At 41.2% G+C, this 21,458-nt stretch overlaps 1 protein-coding gene across 6 annotated transcripts in view; it reads right to left on the reverse strand.

Annotated features, from left to right (window-relative positions):
* DOCK10 (dedicator of cytokinesis 10) overlaps positions 1 to 21,458 on the reverse strand; it is a 310,282-nt gene that overhangs the window by 1,257 nt on the left and 287,567 nt on the right. For all 6 annotated transcript variants that reach the window (XM_049888334.1, XM_049888333.1, XM_049888332.1 and 3 more), the window contains exons 49-55: positions 19,864 to 19,986; positions 19,612 to 19,725; positions 11,298 to 11,444; positions 8,729 to 8,939; positions 6,138 to 6,328; positions 3,203 to 3,303; positions 2,889 to 3,027 (exon numbers count right to left, since the gene is read on the reverse strand). In XM_049888334.1, coding sequence (XP_049744291.1) covers positions 2,889 to 3,027; positions 3,203 to 3,303; positions 6,138 to 6,328; positions 8,729 to 8,939; positions 11,298 to 11,444; positions 19,612 to 19,725; positions 19,864 to 19,986 — 1,026 coding nt within the window. The remainder of the gene's footprint in view (positions 1 to 2,888; positions 3,028 to 3,202; positions 3,304 to 6,137; positions 6,329 to 8,728; positions 8,940 to 11,297; positions 11,445 to 19,611; positions 19,726 to 19,863; positions 19,987 to 21,458) is intronic.

Consider the following 21,458-nt stretch of genomic DNA (forward strand, 5'->3'; position numbering starts at 1 on the left):
TCTACCAAAAAGGTGAATTAAATGAAATCTAATTAAGAAAAAGAAAAAAATCTGGAAATATAAGGAAAAAAAATATCTTGACCTACTTTTACTTTTGAAAATATTACCATGCCTAAATACTTTCCTATCAGATCTGTTTGCATAACGACATCCAAACACAATAACAAAAGCAACAGCAAAAATTCCAGGTACCTGAAAATGTATATTGTAGAGAAGAAATTTTATAAATATTTTCAGTTGCTAGTTAGGAAGATTTTTCCACTAACTTTGCACATTACCACCCTGTGCCACGAGCTTTAGTTTGCCCCTCTTCTAAAACTGAATTGTTCTTGTCCTTAGGAGTGCACCCAGCATCCAAGTATTCTACAGTACCAAAAAAATTCCTCTTAGGATCAATGTCACGAGACTCTGCATAAATAACCTGGCTAATTATGTGTCCAAAGGGAATCTGAAACACTAAGAGCAGTATGCATTTGCATCTCGACTGCTCAGCACCATAGTAGAGCAAGTCTCTTCCTACTTATACATTTTTTCAAAGGAGCCCTGGTGGTGCAGTGGTTAAGCGCTCGGCTGCTAACGGAAAGGCTGGTGGTTAAAATACATCTTGCGGCTCCACAGGAGAAAGACCTGGAGATTTGCTCCCATAAAGATAACAGCCGAGAAAACCTCATGGGGCAGTTCTGCTCTGTTACATGGGGCGGCTATTAGTCAAAACTGACTCAAGGATACCTAACGACTACAACAACGTATGTTTTTTAAAATGTATTTATATATATATATATCCATAAAAATAAAACCACTGTAAATAGAGTCGATTCCGACTCATAGCAGCTCTATAGGGCAGAGTAGAACTGCCCCATAGAGTTTCCAAGGAGCGCCTGGTGGATTCAAACTGCTGACCTTTTGGTTAGCAACTGCAGCACTTAACTACGCCACCAGGGTTTCCATTTATATATATATAAAATTTTACCTTTCTTAGCCAAATGATTTTTCTCTACCCTTAATCACCTGGTCTTTTTCTTTGTGTTCTTATTTTAGCACTTTGGGGTGTAGTGTATCTTTGCTTTCAGTACAAATGAGTTCAGATACATTTTAGAAGTCAGTGGAACATGCACTTTGTTATTAAAAGCTAAGATGTTAACTTTAGTTTTAATCAGTAGGTTCTTTTTGAATTGGCCTACTGTGAAATGGAAAGTCGTTCTAATTAAATAAAAGTTTAGAGAACACTAACCACTATGGAGATCTCTGGGAAGGATGAATAGCTAGGAAGAGAGAGAGAAAACACAAGGCCACAGAAGACAGTGTAGACGTAAGGGAAGAAAAACATACCACTCTTGCTTACAGTACTGAGGGAAATACTAGACACAGAGGAACAGAAGCTGTACAAACATGGACCACGACAGAGCTGCCAGGAAAAAAAGAGAAAAACATTTTCAAGATCAGATGCAATTCACAGCTGAACACGAGCATTACTTCGCCATCTTTCCCAACGTTCAGAATCACCGTTTGTTCTTTTTGTTTCACTGTCAGGTTTGTGATTTCCCCCATGGTATCAAGGCATCTCTCCTGAGTATTTTATTCCCATCACTCGTTAAAAAGCCCAAACCTATCTCCACTAGGAATCTCATCTGGGAAGAATCATTCTCTCAGATACAAGTCAATAAACCTTTTCTTTTTCTATCTACTATAAACCCATTGCTGTAGTGTCGATTCTGACTCATAGCGACCCTATAGGTCAGAGTAGAACTGCCCCATATTTTTCCAAGGAGCACCTGGTGGTTTCGAACTGCTGACTTTTTGGTAAGCAGCTTTAGCCATTAACCACTAGGCCACCAGGGTTTCCTCTATACTATATAGAGACTTAAAAATGGGGGTGGAGGAAATGGGGGAAAAAAAAAAACAGAAAACTATTTGGGGAAATGCAATTAGAATAAAGGGTCTGTACAACACATTTCATGTTTTGTGAATCAGTGTTAGTAGTGCTAGCCACTAAGGAAAGGAAGGGGAACTAATATTTCATAAGGGACTACAACGCACGAGGCATAATTAGGAGATTGGTTCGAGTTCTCCACCTCCATTATTCTGTATGAAACACATCTAACTCCTGGAAGGGACCATAGGTGATGAGATGTTCAGGTAAAGTGTGAGGATTGATGGATGCTGGAAAGTAGGTCAAAGAAACAGCACTTGACTTTTGACCACTTGACTCTCAGCACTCCCAAAAGTACTGTGACAACTGAATACCCGTGTTTTGTTCACAGCCCTACAGAAAATGCTGGATACATGCCAGAAATCATGGCTGATTTGCTTGTGGGGTGTGGAGTTATCCCAACTCCTTACACCTTCAGGAGGCCCAATCTTGTTAGAGTCTTGATGGTCAATTGCCATGACCCCATCTTGGTATTGTTTCTGAGTATGCAGAGACCCCTAGTGCCAAGACGTGGAACTCACTGTGGAAGGAAGTCCATTCCACAACAAAACTAAGAGGTGGAGGTAGGAGAGGGTTTGTGAGGTCTTCAAACAATAATGACAGGAGTGGTAGCACATCCTAGTGGGAATGCCTCCCAGTGTTCCTAGTGTCTATGAAGACACATCTGTTCTAGAAACTAAAGTGCATGTGATTCGAATATACACCTCTGAAAACTTCAGTAAGCATTGGGTTCCATCGTCTTTTTATACAGTCCCTCCTACCTTCTGATCTGTGTTTTGAGGCAAGGAGTGTTGTGCATGAGGCACAGAACAATTCAGTAACATGTTCTTCACTTAAGGTACAGTGATTTCAGCAGCAGCAAGAATGTAAGAGACTCTTTCTCATCCTTCTTACACTAGGGATGAAATGGACCCTGTCCATTCACTAACTGCTCTGGCCACACCAAGGAGGGCCTTACCTGCTCATTCATGACCGAAGAAAGTTCGCTGAGCATGTCCTTATAGTGGGACCTCAATTCTTCCTGGTACTCCAGCTGGTCCTCCTTGATGAGGCGCTCATTCACATCAAGGGCCTGTCCACACGCATCTGCAAATTGCCTTTTGTGACAGCGATAAGTAAATTAAAAACCAGCCATAGAAGAGGCAACTCGAAGTTGGGTTGCCAATATACTCTGCTCCCAAGAAGTGGGTTGGCTGGGCAGCTTCCCAGGGAATTCATGGCTCCCTGTCTGAAGAAGCTCAAAAAAAAATATTCCAACAAAGAAAAGCTTACCTGAAGATTTCCTTCAAAAGCTTTACTTGGTTGTCAGGGTATTTCTTTGCATTGGTTTCTTCAAGAAAAGCTCGTGCGTAGGCCATTGGTCCAGCGTTAACCTGTTGCGGAGAAGAGTATAGGCTGAGGATGAACCCATCTCCTCCATGGAACCTTCTCTGGCCTCCACAGCCAGGAGTAGCAACTGTTTGCACCAATCGTGTGGCATTGCTTCCCTCACACTACCTTGAGGCCTATTGATTTGTGTGCCTGTCTTGCCTGCTGTCATCTTGTTACTTAATAAGCTACTAAACTCATTGCCATCCAGTTGATTTTGGCTCCTAGTGACCCTATAGAACAGAGTAGAACTGTCCTATAGTGTTTCCAAGGCCATAATCTTTATGGAAGCAGACTACCATAGCTTTGTCCTGTGAACAGCTGGTGGGTTCGAGCCACCGACCTTTCAGTTAGCAGAGTGCTTAACTACTACAGCACCAGGGCTCCTTCAATAAGGTACTAAAGCCCAAAAAACCAAACCCCCTGCTGTCGAGTCGATTCCGACTCATAGCAACCCTGTAGGACAGACTAGAACTGCCCCACAAAGTTTCCAAGGAGCACATGGTAGATTCGAACTGGTGACATTTTGGTTAGCAGATGTAGCTTTTAACCCCTATGCTACCAGGGTTTCCAATAATGTATTAGGGGGTTAAATACCAGTTGCTGTCAAGTAGACTCTGAGTGCATAGCGACCACATGTGTGTCAGTCAGAGCAGAACTGTGATTCATAAGGTTTTCAATGGCTCAGAAGTAAATCACCAGACCTTTCTTCCAAGGTGGCCCTGGGTAGGCTCGAACCTACAACCTTTTGGTTAGCAGCTGAGCTCAGTAACCCTTTGAACCACCCAGGGACTCCACTACAGGTGTATGTGAGCTGTAAACTTCACTGCCATCCTTCCCAAACTTCAGTCACTTTCCTACTTCACATCTTTGCCATATCTGCATACTGACTAAGCTGTTACTTGCATAGTATCTTTGAAAAAAGACTCACTTTTACTTACTTAAATACGTTTATTTAAATTAATATCTGTGAAATCAAATGTGTGATGTGCTGTTTTTTTTTTCTAATAACATTAAAATAAACAGGTAAGTACCAATAAAAGGCATTTGACAGTGGTAGTGGTATATGTACCGCCCTGGGGATGACTGTTCTACAGTATTCTACTTGGCAATCTCCTTTAAAGGAATTTATGCCCAAGGACGCACTTATAAGACTGGCCAAATGAATGTGCAATGCCAGGGTCTATTTTATGCTCACACAATAAGTAGACTCACACTCATGGAGTAGTCTATATCACTCACTGCGTAAAACATTTTAATTTGGCTTCGGGACTTGGGATATATAAGGAAAAAGAAGAAAGAAGCTAAGACTGTTTGAGCAGTCTTCAGATGCCCGTGACCACAGGGACTGCCAGTGCTGTGGAATGTAGCAATGGTACTGGATGTGTTCCTTGGCTCCACCAGATCACCTTCTGCACTCTCCTCCACTCAGGTCTGTGCTCATGGAGGCTGTCCTTTATAGACTATAAGAATGGCTCCCTGGCCTGCTGGCTTTTTGCTGAGATCAGCCAATGGGGGTTGCAAACAAGAGGTGGGTGGGGAAGAGGAGAGGGAGGTTGGTATCAGGATCAGCATTACTGATTTTTCCTTTTGCCTCAGGTGCCCGTACAGCTTGGCAGGGCCATGTGAGTGATCCTGTCTTTATTTAAAATATTAATATTTTGTTCATCACGATTTTGTGTGTGTGTGTGTTAATGTTTGATTTTTTAAAATGATGTATCAAACTATTATTTATCTTGATTATTGAGTTTTGGGGGCCTCATCCTAGTCCAGGACTTGGTCAAGGTATTCAGCCCCAGAACCTCCTCCTTATAGCCATTCAGCAAAAGCCACACCTGTCTGTCATCAGGTAGCTTCCATTAACCCTCCCCTCTTCTCGCAGCTTCAGGTCTAGGGCTGGTAACAGCTCTGCAGTGTTGTGCTAATCCCTGCACCAGCCCTTGTTGGCTTTCCTAAATGCTGCTCATACTTTTGCAAATTGTTTACTCTCAGTCCCTCCTGGAAGTTGACATCTGGTTCCTGGCAGGACCTGACAAATAAACACTCATGTCCATTTTATGAACTAGTAAATATTTTCAGGATTTGTTTTTGAACTGTGTTAAAAATGGCATGAGGGTAGCATCTGACCACCTCTAACTTCACAAGGGGAAGGAGAGAGGAGACGTGCCTGACTTCTGTGTCATAGGGATTGGCCTTGGACTGCTGATATTGATTCTCCTGCCCCCTTGTGAAGTTAGAGGAGGTCAGGTGCCGTCCTGATGCTGTATTTATAAACAGCTTTATAAGGCTCTTAATGACAGATACGCACGAGTATGATATGTTTCTTCTTTCAATTAATTCACTCATTGAAATACAGAACAGAGTTTTTCCAGAGAAGATGGGGTAGGAAGATTGAGGAAAAAGAAATTTTGTGTTAGATCCTGGGTGGCACGAGCAGTTTGCAATCAGCTCCTAACTGAAAGGCTGGTGGTTTAAACCCACCCCATGGCTCTGCAGAAGAAAGGCCTGGCAATGTGCTTCCACAAAAGATTACAGCCAAGAAAACTCTTTGGAGCAGTTCTATTCTGTAACACATGGGGTTGCCATGAGTCAGGGGCTGACTCAGTGATGGCTAACAGCAACAACAAACTTAAGAAAGGCAAATGTAGAAAGGTGTTTGATATCATCAACATGCATTTACAACAGATTTTTTAAAGATCCAGATAAAAGTGTTGGTGGTATCGCAAGCAGAAGAATGTTTCTTATAGCCTTTGTTTAAGAGGAAAAAAAAAAAAATCCAAGAGTGTTTTCTACCAAGTCTCAATTAGCCACGTGCATCCCAGGTGTGGGCCAGGCTCACCTTCACGCTGACACTCCCTTGGAGTTTGAGCTGCAGTCTGATCATGTCCACTTCTTCCATGGTGCAAAGCTGATTGAGCTCGGAGACTTTCTTGGACATTTCATCAATGGCCACTTCAATAGGATTCAGTTCTGTGCTTGACTGGCTGATGACTTGTATCCTCTTTTTCACGTAGGGGAACAAGTGACTCGCTGCACGAAAGCAACACAAGGGAATTCAGCTGTTGAGCATTACTGAAGAGTCAAGGATTTCCCCAACTCTCAGAGGATCTCGTGACTTTCCATTGCACGTAGCCCATTCCATCCCGAGTGTTATCTGTGTTCGTGAGTTATTTTTTCTCCTACGTGCCACACTCTCTCACACCTCCTAGCTTTTGCCCCAGCTACTTTAGCCGGACATGCTCTTTCCCCTTAGCAAGTTGACATGTACTTGTTGTCAGGGCTGGGCTAAGACCTTTAGAGTCTCTCAAGGCTAAAAAGATTCTAGCTTTTACACCAACATGTCATTCAAATAAAAGCTGCCCTGAACCACAGAAAGGAATGGTTGACTATATACTGCATTACATGTCTTGGAAGAAGTACAGCCAGGATGCTCCTTAGAAGCAAGGATGGCAAGACTTTGCCTCACGTTTTCTGGACATGTTATCAGGAAGGACCGGCCCCTAGAGAAGGATATAATGCTTGGTAGAGGGTCAGCAAAAAAGAGGAAGACCCCCAACAATATGGGCTGACACAGTGACTGCCACAATGGGCCCAAACACAGCAATGATTGTGAGGATACGGCAGAACCCAGCGGTGTTTCATTCTGTTGCATACAAGGTTGCAATGAGTTGGAACCGATTTGGTGGCACCTAACAGCAACAAGATATGGCAGCACTGGTGGGGCAGTGGTTAAAGCGCTCAGCTGCTAACTGAAAGGTTGGTGGTTCAAATCTACCAGCCGATCCTGGGAGAAAGATGTGGCAGTCTGCTTTTGTAAAGGTTACCCCCCCCGCAAAAAAAAAAAAAACCCATTCCCATTGAGTCGATTCAGACTCATAGTGACCCTGTAAGACAGAGTAGAGCGGCCCCATTGGGTTTCCAAGGCTGTAAATCTGTATGACTTGATGGCAGTTGGTTTGTTTGTTTGTTTTGGGGCATCTTTCTCCCATGGAGAGGCTGGGGGGTTTGAACTACTGACCTTTTGGTTTGCAGCCAAGCGCTTTAATCACTGCACCACCAGTACTCCCTCTGTAAACACAACAGCCTTGGAAACCCTATGGGGCAGTTCTACTTTGTCCTATAGGGTCAGTATGAGTCGGATTTGACTTGATGGCAGCGGGTTTGTTTTTGGTTTTAGTATATTTTACAATAGTTTTGTTTAAAAAAAATTATTACTACAAAAGTTCTGGATGAGTTTAGTGAAGTCAGATGTTTCTCATAGTTTGGATGTCATGGCTCTCCCTATGTCTATGGTATAGCCCACTACTGCTCATCTCTCAAGATGGCTTAGATAGAATTTTCTCCAGAATCTCCTTCCCCATCTGGGTGCCTTAGGAGCTCCTTCTGTGTGTTCTCATTTCATCCTCATGCTGTGCTCACCTGAAATTCTTGATTCACTGGGCTCTTTCTCCTACCAGACTGTGACACCTTGAGGGCAAGAATCATGTTTTATTTATTTGAAATGCCAGCATCTACAGTGGTGCCTAAAACCTAACAGACACTTGCTGAATGTTTGGTAAGTCAACAAAAGGACATCTAGCTCCTAGAATAGATCTCATTAGGGCTGGAAGGGTTGTTAGAGATCATTGTTTGTGTTCATTTCATAGATGAGGAGCCTGAATCCCAGAGTGGTTGGCTTCAAAGCACACAATTATGAGAGATGCTAACTCTCAAGTGACTAAGGGTAGATTCAGGGAGAGAGCAGAGAGGAGGGGAAAGTTCAGAGTGCCTTTCCCAAAACACTGACAAGATGGCCCTGATGATGGTAAGATCTAAAGGGAACCCATAAACTCATTGCCGTCGAGTCAATTCCAACTCATAGTGACCCTAAAGGACAGAGTAGAACGGCCCTATAGGGTTTCCAAGGAGCGCCTGGTGGATTTGAACTCCCAACCTTTTGGTTAGCAGACATAGGTCTTAACCACTATGCCACCAGGGTTTCCATCTAAAGAGAAAAGGTGGGTAAAGAAACTCTATTGACAACTTTCCATCTGGTTGACTTCTCAAGGGTCTCACTCTGAATACAGAATAAAAACCAGTTGCCATCCAGTTGATTCTGACCCAAGGTGACCCCATGTGTGTCAGAGTGGAATTGTGTTCCATGGGTTTTTCTATGGCCATGATTTCTTGGCAGTAGATTGTTAGGCCTTTCTTTTGAGGCTCCTTTGGGCAGACTCAAACCTCCAACCTTTAAATTAGCAGCTGAGGGTTTTAATCATTTGCATCACCCAGGGACTCCTAGTACAGCATAAAGAGGAGAATCTGCTCCTCCAGGCACACATTTGAAAGTTAGCACATTTTGGATATGTTTTGATTTCCACCAATCTAGCCTAATAGAGGGACCTGCCTTGAAGGAAGTGCTCAGACCTGCCGCTCTGCAGCTGCACCTACTTGTCAGGACTGTCCTCCGCTTGCACTGCTCCTCCACTCCACCATGCTTCTTGCCTGACAGCGTAAAGGGCGTCTCAAAGACAAAGCGGTTGATGTTGTGATGCATTTCAAAATCTGTCTTCCGGTCCTCTAATTCCTTTTCCTCAAAGAATGGTGTGACATAGGTTACCTGGATATAGGCATATTTTGGGTCCAAATCCTTGGGGTTGACCTGGGTTAACACATTATGGGCAGAGAAAGAGTGGTGAGCTATGAGGTACTTCTGAAATCATGGCAGAACACTCTGCATTCCCTTAGCTAGCATCCCAAGGAGGCTGTTCCTTGCCCTTTGTAGAAAAATGGGCAACCGTATAATTTCAGGGCTGGAAGGGACCTGAGAAAGGGAACTGGCTGGCCTGTGGTCTAGCAGATATAACAAAAGTAGGATAGGAGCCAGCTCTTCAAGAAGCTGAGACTCTGCAACATAAGCACCCCATGTTAGCCTATTTTTGAATCTTCGTTTTCTCTTCTGTAACAACTGTCTAATCACCTTGGTCCAGAATACAAGCTTCTTGAGAGTAGAAATATATCTCTTTGTCCCTTTAAGATTAAGCCATAGACCTAGACTGGGGCCATGAGGTTGGGGCTTAAAACGAGGAGGGAGGTTATTTGTCTATTCAATGTATTATCTGATTAGTCCATCACATGGTTGCAAATACTTTTATTTCATTCGCTCAAATTCCTTTTCTCATTTGCAACAATTCATTCTATATAATGATTTTCTAACTATTTTAGTGGTTAGATATGAGAAACAGCAAGGAAGATAGGCTAGGGATCCCAAGAATAAGCTAAGACATTGCCTTCAAGGCTGGAAGAGATGATTTTTAGTCCCTTTTTTTGCCATACCTTGGAGAATTTTCAAATTCTCTTCTCTCTCTACATCCATCTACCCATCCAATTCCACTGCCTGTCCAATTCCAGAGATTTGAGGAAGCTCATGAACTTATTTGTGATGCTAATTAATACATTCCATTTAATAGTAAAAAAAAAAAAAAGAAATGGAGGTTCAGAGTGGTCAGATAATTTCTCCAAGATCACCAGTGATGAAATGGTGGAATGGAGACGCCAGGTCTTCTGACATCAACTTTGGTATTTTTGTCACCTCACCAGGAACTCTGTATATACGTTCTACTTAGGAATGCCACCACCAGAGTGGTTCTAGCTCTTGTCTCCTTTGATAGAAAATGTTCTTGCACTTTTGAAGCTAAGAAGAAGAAGAATGATGAACTCATTTCTGACACCTTCTACCCAAACCCAATAATGTCATGCCTACACCTTTCCAAACACCGTCTTTGTAAAAGCAAACAGGGGGGAAAAAGTAGACCTTCTTTTTGGCCAAATAGAGACCTATACAATTGGATACCAACCAGCTTTTCCACTTCTGTCTCCTGTCACACTCTTCCATCCAACATGTGTTCTAAAGTTCTGCCATTCTCTAAGCATGCCTTCCTCTTTCATTTATTCCTGCCCTTGCAGATACTGGTCCTTCTCAGAAAGCCCTTTGCTTCCAGAAAACACCTTTTCATTCCTCAATTCCCAGATACCACTTCCTCTGGAAAGTGTTGCCTAATCAAGAATGAGGGGTACAGGAAAGCTACTGCCCTGAGCTTCCCCTGTGCTAGTTGGACAAGGTCTCTCTGGTGATACTTCATTACACTTTATTTCCTTAGCTTTTTATACACTTCCTTCTCTTCTTAGCCCCATGTGAACTGTAGGCTCTGGAAGAAGAGAAATCAGAAAAACCAAACCCTTTGTCATTGAGTCAATTCCTACTCACAGTGACCCTATAGGACAGAGTAGAACTGCCTCACAGGGTTTTCAAGGAGCAGATGGTGGATTTAAACTGCAGACCTGTTGCTGAGCAGCCTGAGCTCTTAGTCACTGCACCACCAGGGCTCCTAAGGAAGAGACTCCATGTAATCCCAGGCTCCTAGTTCTGTGTATGGCATGCAGTAGATGCTTAACAGAGACTGGTTGAATGAAATAAAAGAGATTAGAAGATTCTGAGTAACCTAATCAGAGGATGTAAACATTTGCTTTCTGGAGCCATGAGGCAGTTAATAGAATGCTCACAGGTTAATAGAATGTAATCGGTAATTTAGCTACTATCGTAGAAGACAGGTTTCCAAAATTGTATGATTTTAAAGTGCAGAAAGATCTCTCTGACTGGGTAAATTCTTTCAACTTGCTAGTTCCTCCAATTTCAGACTGAACCCAATCACTTTAAGGCTTTCGTTGCTATTCAAACACAAAGAATCTCTGGAGAAGTCAAGAATTTAGTCACTTGTTTCTAGGAAACATTACTCAAAGAAACACATACTAACACTTTTGTTTTCTGAAAAAATGACAACATCAACAAACTAACCATCCAATAAAAAAGGAAACAAATCAAAACAAAACAAAACTCCCAACTAGTTTAGGTAGTTTACTTTGCAGTCAGGCAAAATATTAAAATTTCATTAAAAGTAGTTTAAACATTAAAGAATCAAGTCGATTCTAGGCACTTGCATGAATGTTGACTTTCCTGTACCTTGTTGGAATCCTGGATGATCTTCACATTGTCTACTCCGAATTTATCTGCATACAGCTTCAGCAGCCTTTGGGAAATCTCAGAGAGACCTGTTAGCTTCGGCTCTTTATAAATATACTCCTTGCCTTCCTCTTCGTCAAAAAATCCCTATGGAAGACAAATAATGAAGCACCAATTTTATGAGAAAAATGCAACTACACATCACAAGTCAAACAAAAACCATTCCCTTAAAAAAAAAATCCATAATGTTTTGGTTGCCATCCAAGCCCTTGACTGTTTTTAGCACGCTGTAAAATTCAAAATCAGAAGAGACTGATGTAAAGAAAACAAAATATCGCATTAGAGTCAGGCATTCGTGAGAACCTTCCCTAGTTTGGCCAAATGATCTTATGAAATACCTTATGCATATTTTCTCTACTTGGGGAAATCAAGGGTAATGCTGCTTGCACATATTTTGGGGGAAGAGTGCCCTCATGTGGTAGCCTAGGGTAGAAGACAAAGTTGGGAGTAATTTCTGGCATTATTCAAAGAGCAGTATGATTTTTAATAAAGCACTCTAAAAGTCTTTGAAACTAGCATGGGAAACACTGTAAAGAATGTAAAGGTAGTAAAAGTCTTTGAAACTAGCATGGGAAACACTGTAAAGAATGTAAAGGTATCTAAGTAAACCACTATTTATCCCACACCATCTTAGAAGAAAACCACAATGCTCAGTATCATTGTCATAATAGAAAGTACATACCTTATTGCTTCCAAATACGGCTATTTAAAAAACAACTTTACATCCTTATGTCTTCAGGGATCTGATGTAACTTAAGTATATATAATTTCAGCATTCAATTTACCAAGAGATCTTTTTACATTCTTGCAAAGCTAGATCTTAAAGTATTAAAAACTGTAACCATGTCACTATTTTGATTCCATAGGAAAAAGTGGTTTTTGTCTCCTTTAATTTACGGGGCTGTTTTTAAAATGGAGCCCTCGTGGTGCAGTGGTTAAATGCTACGGCTGCTAACCAAAAAGTCGGCAGTTCAAATCCACCAGTCACTCCTTGGAAACCCTATGGGACAGTTCTTTCTACTCTGTCCTATAGGGTCGCTATGAGTTGGAATCTACTCAATGACAACTTGTTTGGTTTGAAGCAGGGAGAAGGGAAGTTCCCATTATCAAAGGATAACTAAGTGAGGCAACATTTATCGTGCCTTCTCTCTGAAGAGACATGGAAGTACTTTTCCTGTGGAATACATGTGGCCTCAGCATGCTAAATTAAGGGAGGAGGTAAGAATTTAAGTACGCCTGGTTTCTTCTGACAGCTAAGGTCATCTTCAAGGAAACAGTTATTGAGATCTGGGTGAAGTTACTGGAGGTCAAAAAGAAATTTAGCTTACTTTTTGTTCTTTATCATTTCTGAGTGTTGAAAAAGCTCCACTTTGTGTAGAAACATTAATAAAATGTTCCAATACTGTGTTGTTCATAGCTAACATGAAAAAAAATTTTTTTTTTTTTTTTTTAATATGAAGCCTTTTTTTTTTTTTCTTTAATATGAACCAGGAAACCCTGGTGGTGTAGTGGTTAAGTGCTACAGCTTTTAACCAAGAGGTCGGCAGTCCGACTTGACGGCAGTGGTTTTTTTTTCTTTTAATATGAAGCAGGAAACCCTGTTTTTTTTTTTTTTTTTTTTTTAATATGAAGCAGGAAACGCTGGTGGCATAGTGGTTAAAGGTCGGCAGTTCAAATCCACCAGATGCTCCTTGGAAACTCTATGGGGCAGTTCTACTCTGTCCTATAGGGTCGCTGTGTCATAATGGACTGGATGGCAACAGGTTTGTTTGTTTTTTTCTTTTTTAATATGATGCAACCTATCTAAGAACAATGAGTAAAACTTACATCCCTGTGGTGCTCTATAAATGTAAAGCACTTTCACCCACGTAAATTTAATCTTCACTAACCATATACTTTGTATCATAAGTGGGTTCTAGCTGTCTATTTGCAGAAGCCAATGAACATCCTGAATGAGGTACCTTCCCCATCACCATTCTTGTCAAGCAGGTAATTGTCTTTTCCTTGCGTGTCTCAATAATCGACTTTGGGCTTTCTGAAGGCAGGGGGGTGTCATGGTCTTGTTTTATGTCGCATGCCCCACGTTTTGCACAGTGCCTGATCTTTAGAAGGATACTCTGTATTTGTTGAATGAATAAACAGATGACTGAAATAGTTCTTAGTGGGCATATATCTTCAAAAGGTATGTCAGCACCAGGTGTAACAGAAAAACATTCCCTTGCTTTTTAATGAAGGTGCTTTTCCTAAAAAAATACAAAATAGAAGCAAATAAACAATTTCTTTGAGAAATGCTCAAGAACAAGCACAACTGATGATGAGTACCTTGACCCCAAACTTCTAAAACGTGACGTATCATATTGAAAACCTGAGAAGCAGCTCCCTACGTTCATCTAGACTTGAGGGGTAGTGAGGTCCCACCCCATTCCCACTTGGCTTCCTGTTGCTAGGACATTTCAATAACAGTCTCATGGAATTTTGTCTGATTCAAGGTCAGAGGTTAGTGGCTGAAATTGACAGAAGGACATATCAGCGAAATAAAACTTCTCAGGCCATCAACCAGAATCCCCATAGGGCATTATCTAAAGCAACATTTACAACTTCAATTTCAATGAGAGAAATGCCTCCAAGTTTCAGGAAAATATGTTCCTCACCACAGTGTAAAAACTAACACAAAGAGACATTTCCACTGTGAATTCTTCCTCTAACAAATTTCTGAATCCAGACTTAGCAGAAAATGAGTGGTAGGAGTCAGGTTTCCATTGTCATTTCTATGGCTTCTGCGGCCTTGGTCATGATCTGTGACTTTGTCCCCACTCCTTGTTCTGTAGGATGGGACAGCTCAGACTCAGAAATCTGCTGGGAGTCCTTCAGGACACTGCCTCGTCCTCAATAGGTCCTTGATGATGTTAGCTACGGGGATGGTGATGATGTTAGCTATGGGGATGGTGGTGATGATGATGATGAATAATAAGGATAACAAAGATGAAGAAAAAGACTGTGTCAGTAAAGCAATCTTGAATTCTGGCTAATAGGGAAACAGCCTGAGTTGCTCATCTCAGTATTTTGATTGAAGATCTTTTATTAGAAAGAAAGAGTGATTAGAACTCCCCCCCCCCCCAAATACAAATGTAAACCTATTGAGACTATTAAGCAAAATAAGTAAGAAGGAGCTGGAATAGAAGAATGAAGAATCTAATCTGCTGTCTGCTCGGATCTGTGGAAAGATCTTTTATCTACTGGCAGTTCTAAAAATGTGTGGAATTCATGCTTATCTTTTACCCTGGGGAAACCATCAAAGAAGCAAAAGTAACTCAGTCACAGGGCACTGTCTTAAGGAAGGCTTCAATCTCTGCTTTGTCTTTGGAGTAAATGACTTGTAAACAGGGGCATGGCCTGATGACCCAGGGGCAGCTTCCCCAAGGTTATGTGTTGACTGCATTTCAAGGCAGCAGGAAATGTGACTTCTGCAATTTTCCTTGCTAGTTTGATTTTTTAAAATGCGCTTTTCCAAAGCAATGAACGCCCTCTTCTGTTGCCTTCTGGAAATGACATGTTCTAGTTAAACAACCGTCCTCTGTCTGTGGTGCAGTGGTGAAGAACTAAGGCTGCTAACCAAAATGTGAGCAGTTCAAATCTACCAGACGCCCCTTGGAAACTCTATGGGGTAGTTCTACTCTGTCTTATAGGGTCGCTATGAGTAGGAATCCACTCGATGGCAATGGGTTTTGTTTTAGTTAAAAAACCACTTTGAGTTAATAGAGCTAACAAGCCTGGAGTACAGAATTTCAAGGCAACACATTATGATAAAAATGTACTTCAACACCTTGACAACCCAAATTACTGACTCTTTCTTAGATGCTTCTGTAGGTGTTGAATATAAATGTAAACCCAATTATGATGCTTCAAAATAATAATAATAATAAAGTATCTGTAATAGTGACATTCAGATAGGCAGGGAGCCAGAAGGGTGTATTGCATCTCAAAATGGAGGTGGTAGTTTTGCAAACTAAACATGCACCCTTCCTTTTCTTCCCTCCCACCCCCTCCCTGCCATCCTTTTTCCATCAAGATTCTGAGATGGAGAATCATGGATCTCTATCCTTTGGTGAACAGGATAACAGTCTCCCATGCCTTTCACTGAATTAATTCCAGGGCATCTAGTCTTTGAAGATATTCAGTGAGTATTCCCTTGCTTCTTTCATGCTAAATACCAGTGCAGCAGATGTTTGATCACGATTGCCATTTCATTACTGTGGAAATGAGTACGTCAGGGACACCGTGGAGGATGCTTTATGTAATCAGCTCTTTTAAAATTTTCGTAGCCAATGATGCCACCTGCTGCTTTAGAAATGTCATGTCATGCAAGACGTGCACTTGTCAAGTTCCTGCAATGCAAGGGCACTTTTCAACTTGTTTTCTAGTATCTAGCTCACGGCAGACACAATTAATATTAAATATCATAATCAAGACTATAAAATAAAAACACTAGTCCCATGGGGTGCTAAAACATTTACTCAAAGACCTATGTGGAAGAAAAGAGCTGATTGTAAATGATATTCCCATAATCTTTGTAACAGGATAGCAGGAAGTTAATGTGGATATTAAGAGGTGCATTTTACAGGGACCCAAAGTGCTACCATGAAAAAGAAGTTGTTTCTGTGTGTGGGGATTATGCTAACCAAATAGCGTCATCATTGGAACCTTTATTCTGTACATGTTCTGTGGAACGGGCAAGCCTATTGGATATTTATCATCCAGTGTGAAGTGGTGTGTGCTGTTTGCTCCTGGGGAATACCATAATTCACACTCCCGATTTGGTGTCTTGGGACAGGTATTTGAATGTCATTTGAACAATGATGATAGAAGCTCTAATTTGCTGCTTATCGAGGCAACCTCCATTAGTTCCACTTGTTCAAAAGCAGCTGGGGGTTGATCTTAGAGGGTACTGTGTTTAGGCCTGTTCTCAAGTCTTCAGACTTAACATAACGCTTTGCCTTTTAAGTTCAGGTTGCAATTTTTATAAATGACAATTGAGAATACTGGCAGAATTAAAAAAAAAAAAGGCATACAATCAGCACACTTTACTGAGGAATATGGAAAAAGAACAAAGTTAGGTCATTTGAAAGTGGCTCTCCCCCCATTCTCCTCCCATTGCCTCCCTCAGCCCCTTTAGTACAGGGGTAGTCAAGTATTCTTTTAGTAGGTGAGTTAAGGAGCCAGGACCCCAAAGTTATCAATGAAGGTAGAAAATATCGGTATGGTATGGAACTGGGAAGGACTTCAGAGAATTACAAAAAAGTATGTGCCAGGCAGACACTCAGAGCTGAACCTGGATAGTCAATGTCTTGATCTTGAAAGAACTTTTCTTCTCAGCTTAATCAACAACAGTTAAATTGAACCATATAAAGTTGCCAACTTTGTAAGTTTAAAAAAAAAAAAGGTTGGTATGGTTCATAGTACCACAAAGAAAATCCTTGGTCTGAAAGCTCTCGGTGCTGGCAGCTTATTTCTCTGCCTTGGCTCGCTCTTCAAATTTATTATATCACTACTTTCTGCCTTTCTTGTGACTTAACCTGGTGCACTGGCTAAAGATTTATTCTACTGTCTACCTTTTGTGTTGGGACTTGCATTTTGACTATTCCCATTACTTCTGGGAATGCTCAGAGCTCTCCACCATAGAGTGCCCCCTCTTTCCAAGATACTCCCTTGAAAAAGGGCAGGTGCCTTTCAGGACTCTCGGAAGTTACACCTCGACAGCCACCACTCCAACTTCTGAAATTCTGACTACCATGCTTTTCTTGCTTTTAGGGGCCCTGGTGATACAGTGGTTAAAGCACTCAGCTGCAAACAAAAGGTAGGTGGTTCGAACCCATCAGCTGCTCTGTGGGAGAAAGATGTGGAAGTCTGCTTCTGTAAAGATTTACAGCTTTGGAAACCCTATGGGGCAGTTCTACTCTGTCCTATAGGGTCACTATGAGTCGGAATCAACTGGATGGCAGTGAGTTTTGTTTTTTTGGCATGCTCTTCTTATTAAACTGCAATTCATACTGTTTTGAAATGAGCAGGCAATCTCTGCTACTGAGTCTACTCTTTATCTATTTCAGATATGGGATACTCATATTGATCTCTGTATGTGTAAACTTCAGACTATGTCTACCTTTGCATAGACAGATAATACATATGAAAAACAAAGGATACATTTTTGTAATTCTGATAACTGGAAGAAACCCAATTTAGTTCAAGAAATGCAGAATGACTCCAAAATGAATCGAAGCACGATTATGTCACCCTTTGGGTCAAATGTTGATTTGCACAAAAAGGTTATGATTCAGTACAACCACATGGAGGGCTGTGTGAGGATTATTAGAGCATGCAAATGGAGAGAGGGAGAGAGAGAAAACTTACCACAGCCTGGAACCATCAAGACCAAAAGAAGAAAAGAGTAAACACCTGTATTAAAAACTAGTTGGAAAGCAGTGTGATTTGTTTCAGCCTGTTTAACAGCCTATATCTTAGATGTTGACTTGGAGAAAACATCAGGTAAGCGATCTAGCTTTCATGACCATGGGTAATGAAATCATATGACAGTTCATTACTCTCATTGGAAAGATGGCTTGAACATTTGTCGAGTCAAGCATTGGTGAGCCAAACACACACAGTATGTGCCACTTTGGTGCTGTTCAGTCAGCCTATGGCCACTTCCCTTGAAACTCTGTCTTTCCCCTGAATTCCTAAACTCCCATGCCCTCTTTCTGATTTTTTTTTTCTTGTTAATATTTTGCCTAGCTCACACATTGTTTATTTTCTCCTGTCCTGCAGATTCCTGTATTTCTCTCTCTCACTTATACATACTATCACTTCAGATAGTTCAGATTCTTTTCCTTGGATCCAGAAAAAATGTCTGCATTTTCTCTAGACTGTCTCTCCTGATCTCTGTGCCTCACACTACTAGCCTTCTCTTTCTCCACAACCCCGATGTTCCTGGGCAGTGAGGAAGATCTGAGTAGGATAAACTTATTTATGGTAAGGTGCTGTTCAGTGACTTTCTTTCCAAGGTAAAGAACAGCCATCTTTATTACTTCAGAAGTTACTTTTAAAGCTGCCCTTGGTGATTGTTGAGGGAGGGAAGATGTTTTTCAAAAGAGTTCAATGGAAATGATATAGAATGACCAAGCTTGATTGGACTCCTTCAGCTTCACCTTTAAAAGACTCTAAGAAGAACAGGAAGCTATGTGCAACAATGCCTTTACATGAGGGGAAAGCAGTGAAGTGAGGGGTCTGAGAGCCATTCCAACTGTGAAAATAAAAGAACAGAATTCTTATCCACAAGAGTAATAGCTTGAAACAGATCTGCTCAAATGTAATAACGTTACAACCTTTCTGAAAAGAAACAGAATGGTTGCTGGGTTTATCACATTTAAGGCAGTGCTGAAAGACATTCCTAATTAATCTATAATAGGTTCACTTTGGAAACCCTGGTGGTGTAGCGGTTAAGCGCTACAACTGCTAACCAAAGGGTCGGCAGTTCGAATCCACCAGGCACTCCTTGGAAGCTCTGCGGGGCAGTTTTACTCTGTCCTGTAGGGTCGCTATGAGTCAGAATCGACTCGACGGCACTGGGTTTAGGTTCACTTTCAGGCCAATGCTAAGGCTAGTTAATATTTTCGATCTTGATCGTAGCTTACGTGGTAACCTCAGAAAGATAACCTTACGATGACATTGACTGGCAACACAGGAAACAGAATAACCACATAGTATTGTGCCTAAAAATTGTGGCAATTTGAAAATAGAAGAAAATAAATTGTACGATTGTAAAGTCAAAAGTTCCCACCTTTGATATGGTGGAGTCCCAATTTCTTGATTTCTTAGAAAGCCATTGTTATGGAGAATTTAATTTCTTAAAATACTTCCAATTGAATTTCCCTTTGATATATGACATAAAGCTATAGGTAAATATTTTTGGTTGGACTGGGAAGTAGAGGATGATGGAAAATAAGGCTATGATAGTGTCCTCTTACTCCAAGAAGTTAGGAACCACTGTTCTTAGCTCTACCTGTACTAAGGCCCAGGGATTTCTCTGTCCATTTGTCTTCCTGTTTAGTACATTCCTGGGAGCAAACATATAAACAATCACACCCAGACTAGTGCTCAGATACACTCAGGCACACCCAAACCCACACACGTGCCAGTCCACTGTCTCACAAAGAATGGAAGACAGCATCCAGCTGCCCAACGTTGCTTCTAGTAAACTTACCTGCCCATAAAAGGCCACACGATAGTAGCGACCAAACAGCCGCTTCTCTGAGTTCACCACCTCTGCAACTTTTAGATAGGACCGATGAATGTCATAGTAGAGATCCGATAATTTCTGAAACCATAAATTAAAAGGTTTTGTGAAGATGATTCTGACTTTAAAATAGGGAGTATCTACTTTTGGAAATTGTAAGTAATTCACCGGTTTAAAGTAGGATATTTTAACTAACTTCTCGGTGTTTTTGAAACATACTTTGAAGTCTCTCTGCTTCTCGAAGACAGCAATGATGGGCTTGTTGACATCAGCAATGAGTTCATATCTCTCAGACTTCCAAAGAAACTCCACACACATATACAGCTGCTCCACCAGGATATTCTGCAATTTCCCAAATCAAAATGAGATTTTGCATGGTTAGCATTGTGGCTTGTAACTGACACTGGTTTTAAAGCTGCTGCATTGTCAATGTTCTTTCTTACTGGGATTTCTGTGCTCTGTATCTTGGTCATGGAGTTCCTGGTGGTGCAAAGAGTTAAGCACTTGGCTACTAATTGAAGATTTGCTAGCTCAATCCACCCAGAGGTGCCTTGGAAGAAAGGCCTGGTGATCTACTTCCAAAAGATCACAGCCATTGAACCACTGAAAACTCTATGGCCTGCTGTTCTACTCTGACACATGGGGTTGCCATGAGTCGGAATCAACTCGGCAACTGTCTTTTTTTTTTTTCCTATTTGGGTTATTAGCATTTATTCAGAAAGAGCTCTTGGCGTTGTCTTGGATTCTTCTCTTTCCCTCACTACTGTCATTTAACTAGTACCCCAAAGTTGATAGGAGCCCTGGTGGCACAGTGATTAAGGACTCAACTGCTAACCAAAAAGTTGATGGTTCAAAACCATCAGCCTATCCATGGGAGAAAGATGTGGCAGTCTGCTCCCATAAAGACTACATCCTTGGAAACCCTATGGGGCAGCTCTACTCTGACCTATGAGTCACAATCCACTCGACGTGGTATTCAGGGAGCTCGACAATCAGGCACCAACCTCCCATTCACTGTTTTCTTTTTCATTACCCTGCCATTGACTTTGCACTTTGATCATACCATGCGGCTCCATTCTTCGAATACTCTCTCACCTCCATGTTCCTGCTTGTGTTGTTGCTGTACCTGTAAGAGCCTTCTTCTCCCATTTGACCCTTTTAAATCCTGTTGAATGTCAGGACCCAGCTCAGAATCTGGAGAGTTTTTACTTATGTCCCATCGATCCCCATTCCAACCACTTCCATGTAAAATACCCCACTGCCCTCAAGTCAATTCCGACTCATAGCAATCCTGTTCATGTAAAATAATAATAATAAAAATTATTCCCCTTTTAATCGCAACCATATACAATACCTGGATTTATAGTTACTGGGCATCTGTCTCTTGCTTACCTACTTCCCACTCCAATGTCTGTCTTTCTCAAGACCCTAAACTCTTTGTGAGCAGGAATTAAGCCTTATTTGTCTTTGTCTCCCCATCCCTTAACTCAGTGTTTCACATATTCCCATTGCCATTGAGTCGATTCCGACTCATAGCCTCACATATACTAATGGCTTAATTACTGTTGAATCAAATAACATTATTTATGCTCTGAAGCAAATGGATGATATTGTTGAAAATATTTTCAACACGATGTTTTAAGAAAAGGTTCTTAAGCATGATTTGAAATAGTTGAAATAAATACGTGTGATTGCATTTACTCTGTTTATTTGTAATACACACCAAATTATTGCAGAACTATATGAAAACCTTCATTAAAATCCACCCCTAAATCTGCTTTCTGTATCTTATTTTCTACCTATGTAATATTATG

The sequence above is a fragment of the Elephas maximus genome, chromosome 6, assembly GCF_024166365.1.
Source record: "Elephas maximus indicus isolate mEleMax1 chromosome 6, mEleMax1 primary haplotype, whole genome shotgun sequence".
In the NCBI taxonomy this organism is placed as follows: domain Eukaryota; kingdom Metazoa; phylum Chordata; class Mammalia; order Proboscidea; family Elephantidae; genus Elephas; species Elephas maximus.